General features: G+C 50.9%; 1 protein-coding gene across 2 annotated transcripts in view; it reads right to left on the minus strand.

Annotated features, from left to right (window-relative positions):
* The window catches only part of ST3GAL5 (ST3 beta-galactoside alpha-2,3-sialyltransferase 5), a 59470-nt gene extending 51894 nt beyond the window's left edge, over positions 1-7576 (minus strand). The window contains exon 1 of one of the 2 annotated variants that reach the window (XM_056118189.1): positions 7386-7576. In XM_056118189.1, the coding sequence (XP_055974164.1) occupies positions 7386-7473 (88 nt within the window). In that variant the 5' untranslated portion in view covers positions 7474-7576. The remainder of the gene's footprint in view (positions 1-7385) is intronic. The other variant, XM_056118197.1, reaches the window with a different exon arrangement.
* Between the last annotated feature and the right edge of the window lie 3159 nt (positions 7577-10735).

Below are 10735 nucleotides of genomic sequence, written 5' to 3' on the forward strand. Positions count from 1 at the left end.
GAGGAATGAGGCAGCCCTAAGTAGTTAGTTCCGAAGCAGGGGCCGTGATCACAGGGGTAGAAGTGGGCTATGAGTCAGGTGTCATGGGACCATGGGGTCATCGAAGGGGAGGGGGGGGACAGCTGAGCTAGCGCTGGAGCTGAAAGATGTCACACAACTCCATGGCTGGGTCAGCCACAAGATCTAGCCTGTGCAGTAAGTTAGGTTTCTACTGGAGGAAAAAAAAAAGAGCATGCTAGAAGGTTCTGTTTGCTGCCTCCTATCTCTGTGGACTTAACGGCAGAGGTGGAAGAAGATATGATACTGAGGACTGAGGAAACTCCCCATAGACCCTTCCACCCTTCTGGGTTACTTCAAACTAACAAAACAGCCTCCTGATAGCTCCGTGGAGCGGACCACTCATACTGTATGACAAATATGTTGTAACTACATACTAGAGTTTACAGAAGAACAAGGCATTGGCAGGCCCATGAATGCCACAAATAAAGCAAAACCTGGAAGTCATCCTTTCAAAAAACATTTCGGTTTTGAGGACACACCAGCTGTGTTCAGGGTTTACTCCTAGCTCTATGATTATTCCTAGCGGGTCTCTGGGGACACGCTGGGGGCTGAACACAGGTCAACAGTGTGCAAGGCCCAGAGTTATCATTTCAACGGAAGATAAAGTCCCTCCCGTTGTTCGTTGATTTGCTCGAGCAAGCCCAGTAACGTCTCCATTGGAGACTTTGTTGTTACTGTGTCTGGCATATCGAATACTCTCGGTAGCTTGCCGGGTTCTCCGAGAGGGGCGGAGGAATCGAACTCGGGTTGGCCATGTTGGCTGCGTGCAGGGCAAACGCCCTACCACTGAACGGAAGATAAATCCAAAGGAAATACAGGTGGAGGGAAGATATCTCAGTGGGGCAGGGACACATGTCTTACATACACAAGGATCCAAGTTGGATGCTTGACACCTCATAGTCCTTAGAACTACCAGGGTGGACTGCACCCATATAACCACTGGGTCTGAACAATATTGCTCCACTGGGGCTGGAGAGATGGTACAGCACGCAGGGCATTTGCTTTGCATAAAGCTGATCCCCAACATGCCATACGGTCCCCTGAGCACCAGCAGGAGTAATTCCTGTTTGGAGAGCCAGGAGTAATCCCTAAGCATCACTGAATGTGGCTTGAAAACAAACAAACAAACAAACAAACTATTGCTTCAAAGGGCGCAAGCACTGGACCATCCAACTTGGGTACCTGAGTCTCACTAGAGGTGGTTTTTAGATCTCCCGGAGGCCCAAAAACAAATTGCTGGGCTGGACTAATAATGTTCAGTGCAAGAAAGTGAAAGTCGAATGACACAGCAACTCTGGAACACTATCAACAAGTCCCAGCACAGGTGCTTCCCCCAAACTTGAGTCCCATGGGAAGGAAAGATAGGGTATGAGATGGTGTGTGTGTGTGTGTGTGTGTGTGTGTGCGCGCGCGCGCAGATTCAGAAACTAGCAGGTCCCATCCCCAAAGGAAAGATGCAAGGGATGGAGTCCTGAGGTTAAGAATACAAAGCAACATCAGCAAGCATTTCCCCGGGGAGCAGATGGCAGATGGATGGGGAAGGAAAGTGGGGAGTTAGCCAGGCAGCATATGTATCAGTCTGGCATTCAATCATTCTATCCGCCCTGCAGGAAGAGAAAGAACTGACTAGTCATAGGAAGCCACAGTGAGAAAGGGGTGTGAGTGGGGGTTGACGGGGAACAAGCTGGAACGGACAGGGCCTAGACTGACCAAGGAAGGCAGCACTCAGATGGGGACAAAGGGAAGTTTTGTTGGGCTTCATGTTGGAAGTTCAACAAGTCCGAATTCCTAAAACGAATGCTATGGACTTAGCTCTGTGAGAGGCATGATCCAAACACATGATTTCCTTTTCTACTTCTATCAAGGAGCCCTTTGACTCTCTGCTCCCAAACTCTGGGCAGGCGGCACGGGGGAGGTTCCCCATCCAGGCTGCCCCTGCTAATAGAGTGTGTTTTTCCTCCAGCATGAAGCATGAAGCATGACCTGCTCGTAACTGCACACTGCAGCTGGCACCAAGGACCCATCTCTCCCTCAAAGGTTCACAAGTCCCCGAGCCAAATCAGTCAACCAGTTCTGTCCGCCATGTATCCTTCCTATCGCCTTTCTTTTCTAACATATATGCTGCTATGAGCGCAAAGCATTAGGAGACTTTTTAAACTGAGCTGGGATGGGTGTATTGTCCGGGAAGGAGGGAACCACCAGAAGCATCAGCTAAATAAAGCTTCTTCAGTAAGTTTGTTTGATTGTTTGTTTGAATAATCTCTTGCTGGTTGATGTCAGCTTGTTTTAGCAGTTCCTGAAAGAGCTTTGTTCTTATCTCCTACTCCTTTTCTGGTCACTTTTTACTTTATTATCAGGTGCTCAAGAATTTTAAACATTTATCTTCCAAGGACAATTAACTTTGAACTTTGATCACTTGTTTCTTTTGAACTTTCCCACCGCCCTCCCTCCCATGAAGCTACCAGAAAGCTGCAAATTCCCTGGATGACTAAGGAGCTCCAGGGAACCAGGAGCCAGGATCCTGCACCCTACCGCAAAATCCTTGATGACCAATGGTCAGGAAATGACAAGTAGAGTAAAAACTGTGTTATAGCACAATTCCATCCTCATCTCTCCAAGCAGATGTCTAGAAAAGAAATGAGAACAATGTTTGTGAAAAGCAGAGATTAAGAGCAGGCCTGAGGGGCTGGAGCAATAGCACAGCGGGTAGGGTGTTTGCCTTGCACGCGGCCAACCCGGGTTTGATTCCCAGCATCCCATATGATCCCCCATGCACCACTAGGAGTAATTCCTGAATGCAGAGCCCAGGAGTAACCCCTGAGCATCACTGGGTGTGACCCAAAAAGCAAAAAAAAAAAAAAAAAAAAAAAAAAAGCGGGCAGGACTGAGAGATGGACTTCCTCCTGTTGTACCCCTGGCACTGCAGCGTCCCCAGAGCACTACCGGGGTGATCCCTGAGCACTGAGCCAGGAGTAAGCCTGGACTTTGGCAGGTGGCCCCTCAAAAAAAGAAAGAAGAAAAAGAAAAGATGTTGGAAAACAGAGAGAGGAAGGAGGATGAAAGAAAAGGGAAGTCTAGAAAATCTGCCCTGATCAGAAATCAATACTCAGAAGTGTCTAATGACAAAAATGACACCTGCTCTTGAGTTATTCTTCTATCAAAGCACTTTTTTTCCTTATACTTTTTCCCACTTTTTCCTTCTTCAAGATGATCAAGTCCCGTATGATTCCATTACAATTTTCCAACATTAAAATCTGAAGAGAAACAATAGAAGGCCTGGCTAGAGCAGTTGGTGAAGTCTCTGGTAACTTAATCCTGGGGATTTTTCAGGCTGTAATAGGAGAACAACCCTCTTCTGTGCAGCTTCAAACAACTAAATAAGAAAAGGGCTTTTCTACTAGGGCATGGGGGAGCTCTTTAGCAGAACTCCAGGAAAGCAGGTCAGAGAAGTAAGAAACAAGTGGAGAAAGTGCAAAGATGGCGAAAGCCAGGGGGAGGAGAGGCTCCAGGCATGCTGGCAGAGAGCACTAGAAGCAGAGATAAAGTAAAGTCGTTTTTCCAGAGAAACTTGCCAGGGCTGAAGGGCTCCCAGCCACTTGGCCTGCCCAACTGCCTGACTGAAGGGGTGTTTGGGGCCCAGAGGTGACTGCATTTGCTGAGAAAATACTGGGCACAGCCCAAAAAGGATGCCTCTGTGAGAAAAACGGATCTGAGCTTCTTGTAAGATTCACCATCACCCAGAGGAGGCTACCAATCTAGTTATTCTAAAACTGCAATCAAAGACCCTTCCATTACCTGCAACTCCTGAGCTGCCTAGATATGCACCCAGCACCCAGCAATTAGACGCCTGCATAAACCCTCATCAGAAAGGTACACTGCAGCTCGGGAGGTGAAGGGTCGAGGCCACAAATCTGATCCCCAGTCCTCCCAGCCTTCCCCTCCACCCCCCACCCCAGTAAGTGTGTTCTGGGAAGCACTGAAGTTTGTGATCCCTGGAGCCGAAACAGTACGATCTGGCATGCCACAAACCAAGCGTGTGAGTCCAACAACCAAGTGTGTGTGACTCCCAGGGAACAAATCAACAAAGGGAAGGGGAAAATCTACTAGAAAAAGAAAAAGAGGGCCCGAGAGATGGTACAAAGGATATGGTGCTTGCCATTCATGCAGCCCACCCCCAGTTCAATCCCTGGTACCACACATGGTCCCCTGACCTGCCAGGAGTGATACCAGAGCTCAGAGTCAGGAGAAAGCCCTGAGCTCTGTTAGACCTGGTCCAAACTCCCCACCCCCGCCCCCTACTCCAAGAATAACAAGTGGAGAATAATGCAAATATACAGATATACGTGCACATATACATATATTTGCAAAATATATACACACACATACACACACACACACAAGTCAAGTGTAAGAGGGTCCACTGAGCACAAAGGTTGGAAACCATCTAAAAGTGCACAGTGAATCTGTGGGACATTCAGCCATGGGTCAAATCAGTAATGAGAGTGCACATTTCATAGTGTCACCAGCAGCATCTCGAGTGAGTCTCAAAAACCTAACTCAGAAGAAAAGAAGGAGAGCGCTGGAGGGTTCCACTGGTACACTGATAGTTAAACGTTAAGTGACCGTTAAGTGACCGTTTAACTATCAGTGTATCTGTGGAACCCTGCAGCGCTCTGCTTCTTTTCTTCTGGGTTAGGTTTTTGAGACTCATTAAGTGAATGGCATCATTAGTGCAAGTATTTCCCAGAGGGGTTTGGAAACTGCAAGTTTAAGCAAAACAAAGTCTAATGAAACAGGCCCTTGACATTGGCCTATGCCATCAGCTTGGACTGTTCTCCTCCTGTCAATGTCAGAAGAAGAAGATGTCATCTGAGGACCTGCCTTGCGTGTATAGATGAGTTGGAAGTCAGTGTGAGTGGGAAGGGCCACCTGGGGGTCCTGCTTCTGGATGCGAGTGCTGAGAGGATAAACGTGGAACTAACTACTTTTCTCATATGTTTACAACAATTAAAAATGTGTTTTAGTTATGAGGGACCGGGGAGATAGGATGGTTAGTGATGCATGTTTGGCATACCCAAGATAGCCTGCCTCCCTGAGCACTGTGGAGTGTAACCCTGGGAGCCCCCAAGTACCACCAGATGTGGCCTGCGTTGCCCCCAAGCATCTCCAGGGTGTCCTTAGTGGTCCCTGGCCCCCCGGAAGCACTGCACTGTCTGGCCCTCACACTGAATTGCCTGACCTGCCAGAATTGACCCTTGGAAGCCCTTCCACCCCGGCCCCCATCACCAATTTTAAATTAAAGTTATCCAGATAAAACAGGCCTGGTGGTATCCTTGTACCACTCTACCTTCATTCCCCCATGCCCACTCCTTAGTGGCACTGCGTCTGCATGTGTGTGTTTAATACATGGGGAGAGAGCACCCAAAGAGTATAACCATACCCATGGCTTCCTCCCACCAGGCTGGGAACCACCCCCTTCAGCTTCAGATGCCTTTGATACCATACACTACTCACAGTGACCCAACTCTTGCTTCCCCTTCCTCGGCGGCTCAGGAGTTCTCCCCCTACTTTTGTGCACACATTCACTGCTGTTTGACGTCCACCAAGGTTCCCCACCTCTCTGTGTCTCAACAGCAGCTCTGATGAAATCACTCTCAGGAGCCAGAAGGGCATGGAAGGGTAGGGAAAGTGAGCACCCCTTCTCCTGAGAACTGCCTGGCTCCATGACACATCCCCTGGGTCCCAGGGCACTTGTGTGAACTCCTGCATAGAACCCTGGAACCTCTTTTTATAGTTCTTTAGTTTTATAGTTCTTTCACCTCCAAAGAGGTCACCTGCTTTCACCTGCTTTCACTGCTACAAAATACCCCAGCAAGGCAAGCCAGCAAGTGGAAGAGGCATATCCAAGAACAAAGAAATGCATCTGTTCTAATTCTGCACTATAATTTTCCTTAAATTTCACTAGTTTTTTTTTTTAATGACATCAGACTATTTGGGAGTTGTTGCTAAAATTACAAGCAGGAGTTTTCAGAGTTTATGTGTTCAGCTCCCTCTCTCTCTCTCTCTATAAACTCTGTACCTTCCCACTTCACTCATTTCCTGTCTCTCCCTGAGTTGCAAGGGCGGTGGTTAAACATAACCAAAACTCTGCAAGGTCCACTTCTCCTTACAGGGATAGCAGCATCTCAGGTGCTGGACAGAGGTAACCACACATGCTCCTGCAGCTCACAACATCCCTGCCCAGGAAACGGATGCAGTGCCAGGGAGCCTCTGCTCTCCCACTGGAAACGTCAAACATTCTTCCTAAACGACAAGCTTTCAGGCTCACGCAAGGGCAACAGGGACCCACCTCCCCGGCCCCCGTTTGCCTCCGTGCCTCTCTCCACTCAGTAGCCTGGGATTCCACCACACTTTCAAGCAAGCATCCCTCTGTGTAAAGCATCGGCCGGCAGAGAGCAAGAGAAAGCTTGGCTAAACACCAGAGGGCAGATGAGCCTCTTTTCTCTTTGTAGATCCAACACCCAGCCCCCGAGCCTCACAGGAGCCGCAACGCAGGGGTGCCACACGGGGTGCAGCAGGTAAAAACCATTCTCTGTTCCCTCTGCTCGAAACCGGCAACGAGTTAAGCACAAAGGTAGAAATCTGCAACCCGCTTCTCTCGGATCACGGACCCCTAGGGCCTGGGAAGGGTCAACCTTGTCCAGGAGCAGGGCGAGGAGCGCGACCAAAAAAAAAAAAAAATCGGTATTGGCCAAGGTCACCCAATTGGGGTGGGACGGGGCCTGGGGTCCCCCGTTCCCAATTCTCACCTAAACGCTCTCCCAAGACTCACACACCAAAGGCGCACGCTGAGTATCTAGCCGCCCTTACAATTAATCAGAAACCAAAAGATCATCGAAGCCGAGTCCCCTTCGCGGGGCTGGCCGCAGAGAGGGGACAGGCAAGGTCACCGGGCGAATTTCGACCTGCAGCTCGCACCCATCACAGCTGCCTGCTTGGGTGCCCGTGCAGTTTCCGGAGTCTGCAAGATGGAGTTACCCGGCGGAGGGTCCCCAAACCCCTCGCGAGGCAATGAACGCGCCGCTCGGCGGGCTCCGAATCTTCCAGCAACGCCTCCACACGGGCGTCCCCGCCGCGTCCACGCCAGCCCGGGTCACCAGCCCAGCTCGCGACCCCCACAGGGCGCATCTGGGCTCGCGGGCGTCCCGGGGCAGCCCGCGGGGAGCCCCGGGGAGGAGGAGCAGCCCCGACCCGGCAGGCTGGGCGGGGGCGCGTCGCCGCCGCGGCCCCCAGACTGACGCGAAGAGGGGGGCTGCGCCACGTACCTTGGCCGGCAGGTGCCGCCGCAGCCTCCGCCTCGGTCCGCGGCAGCAGGGGACGCCGCTTCGCATCGCCCGCCCGCTTCGCGCTCATGTTAGGGATGCGGCGCCCGCCCGCCGCTCGGCCCGGGCCGCGCGTCCCCGCCCGCAGCGGGCGCCGCGCTCGCGCCCATTCAGCCCTGCGCCGTCCGCAGCCCCGCGCCCGGCCCAGGAGGGCTCGGGGGGCGGGCCCAGAGTCACGAGGGCGCTGGGGGCCAATCGGAGCGCGCGGAGGCCGCCGCCGAGGCCCCGCCCCGCGGCCGCGACCCCTCCACCGGGGGCTCCCCGCCGCGACGCAGGGCTGCGGTCCGCTGCGGACGGCGGCGAGCGCACCCGCTCATCCCTCCGGCTGTGCTTGCAGTGGTGGGGGCGGAAGGAAGCCGGCGCGTGTTTGCCGGCTCCCGGGCTGCAGAGCCTGCGCAGCGGATGAATGAAGGGGGTTCTGTAGTCCCGGGGGTGCTGGCGGGCACCGCTCCGCACATCGACGCAGGTTCCTGTTCTGGAGATTGTGGCCTGCCTCGCCTTGCAGGTCGGCTTTGTAGTGTGCCGTTCCTGTGTAGGAGCAGACGAGAGATAACGGTAATTGCTCACTAGGTTTGTTCTCTTTTTAAGTGGAATACCTTGAGTATACAGTTACAAAGCCCTTCGTGATTGGGTTTCAGTCATACAATGTTCCATCATCAGTGTACACTTCCCACCGCCAATGTCCCCAATTTCCCTCCCATACCCGCCTCCTGCCTCTATAACAGGCACTTTTCCTCTCTCTCTCTCTCTCTCTCTCTCTCTCTCTCTCTCTCTCTCTCTCTCTCTCTCTCTCTCTCTCCCTTCCTCTCTCTCCCTCACCTTTCCCTCCCCGCTGCCACTGCTACCTCCTTTGGGGCAATTTGGTTTGCAATACAAGTACTGAAAGGTTATTGTCCCTTTACCTGCTTTCAGCACTCAGTTCTTGTTCAGAATGATAATTTCCAACTATCATTGTCATAGTGGGCCTTTCTCTATCCTAGCTGTCCGCTCCCCACCACCATTTTCGCAATTATTAACTACTTTTATTGGTGGGTGAACATAAGTAAATTACTCTAAATCATTGGGGTACTCCATGGCAAAGCCGGGATCAGAAACTGCCTTCCCATACCTCTGGACACCCACCCCCACTCCCACCTCTGCCTTAATTCCAGAGGGAAAAAATGATAAAATAGTCTTCGAGAGCACAAATATTCGTGAATCCCCAAATTCAGGAATTAAAAGGCATTTAAAAGTCCAGGGCTAGAGTGATAGCACAGCGGTAGGGCATTTGCCTTGCATGCAGCCAGCCCAGCCGAGCCGGGTTCGATTCCTCCACCCCTCTCGGAGAGCCTGGCAAGCTACCGAGAGTATTCGATATGCCAAATACAGTAACAAGACGTCTCACAATGGAGACGTTACTGGGCCCGCTCTAGCAAATCGATGAACAACGGAAAGACAGGTTGTTGTTGTAAAAGTCCAGCTGTACTGTGTCCCTAATAGTGCGCCTTAGACACCTACCTGCCACATTTTCGGGCCTTAGAACTTGTTGACTGAGATCATTCAGTGAAGTTGCTGGTCCACCTTTTACAATGCCTTTCACGACCGGTAGAGAGCTTCTCTCTGTTTTGCTTGGGAAGCCAACTCCAGCTTGGCAAGGAAGATACAAGACACGGAGGCAAATGTATTTGTCCTTCTCTTTTCAGTAGCTTGTGCAGGATTTGCCTGGAGGAGTCCGTTCTTCCCACGGTGGGAGAGGTGCGTTTTTCCAGTGTGGAGTCCGGGTAACGAGGGTCAGGAAGGAATAAATAGAAGGCTGGGAGGATGCTAGCTTCACACATCTTAAAGGAGGTTTGCCATAAAAATATTTCTGGGATGTTTTAGGGTGAGATCATGAGAACATTTTAAGAATAGTGATCAAAGAGTTGTTCCTGAAAGATCTCACTGTAGTGCCTCTGGCCACGGTTGGCTCGATAGGGCAGCTTTAAGGAAAATGCTGGATACCCCACCCCTTGTTCTTAGAGACCTGTCACCTTCAACAGATCTCTTTCTATCAGCTATTCTGACTCTTTTTACCTCCCAGATACTCCCTATCCTTAAAACCAAGCCCTGCTTGATATGGGGATAGGGGGTAGGAGAGGAACACCTGAATTGGACAAGTGGGTGTGATGTGGGGGTGAGGAAGAAAGGAGACTCGAAGCCCTCTCCCATCCCAGCCTAACAGGACAGCTATTAACCTGTCAAAAGGTTTTGCAACTTCTTCCCTTCTCTTTCACCTGAAAATTTAGGTTTCTCTGAGATTAGGGACATCTAAAAGACTGACCTTATAATTTGGGCCAGTGTGGTCCTTATAATTTGGATGTGACCTCTCTCTGAGAGAACCTGCGAGGCAGCATTCTCTCGGCTCTGATTGGGTCAACGGAAAAATCTTAACGTTTTTGTACTGATAAGCACCCCCAGGCCCCTGGCCAGCCGGACAGTACCCGCCAGGCCAGTGGAGGCTACTCGGTAGTACTCTCTTGACCTGTAGTCTCCTTAATCTTCATTACCATACCCAAAAATGCACACCCATAAATGCGTCTCCTCCATTTTCTGGACATGCCACAGATGGTCTTTGTGTGTTGCTTAATTGCCCATGCGCCCTCTTTCCCTTCATGAATATATATGGTAGCACTGCAGCACTGTCTCCTGTTGTTCATCGATTGGCTGGCTCAAGCGGGCCCGGTATTGTCTCCATTGTGAGGCTTGTGTAAGTTTCCTGAATAAGTATTAGAATGTGTACAAGCTTTTCATCCCTCTAAGCCAGACCCAACACGTTCTCTTTGAGCTGTTCTCCAGCTGGTGCTGGTGGATGGGTTTAAGGTGTTTCATTGCCAATACAACCCCTCTTTTCTATTCACTTGTTCCTGTGCTTTCTTAGAATGGCAAAGCTGACCTCGAATCTGCTTCCTCATTTATACTACTGTATTTGGTGGGGAGAAAAACTGATATGATTGTGCAATAAGCCAAGCCCTGTCCACAGACTTGATCCTCACTAAGGACAAAGTCCTTATCTACTGCTCTGGATTAAGAGAGCCTTTGGGCCAGATAGGTGGCTCCAGGGTAAAGCACTTGTTTTGCCTGTATAAGGCCCTAGGTTCAATTCCTGGCACTGGGAGTGGGGGGGGGGGGGGGGAGGGGGAGAGAAGGGGAAGGATGGGGAATGGGTGGAAGATAGAGATCTCCACATAATAGATTAGGATCAGCCACTAGATCTCAGAGAGGCTTGCCAGTGAAGAGATTAGACCATTTGTCAACTGGGACAGAAACTGCTTTTT

This window comes from Sorex fumeus, unplaced genomic scaffold, assembly GCF_029834395.1.
Source record: "Sorex fumeus unplaced genomic scaffold, SorFum_2.1 ptg000003l, whole genome shotgun sequence".
NCBI lineage: Eukaryota > Metazoa > Chordata > Mammalia > Eulipotyphla > Soricidae > Sorex > Sorex fumeus.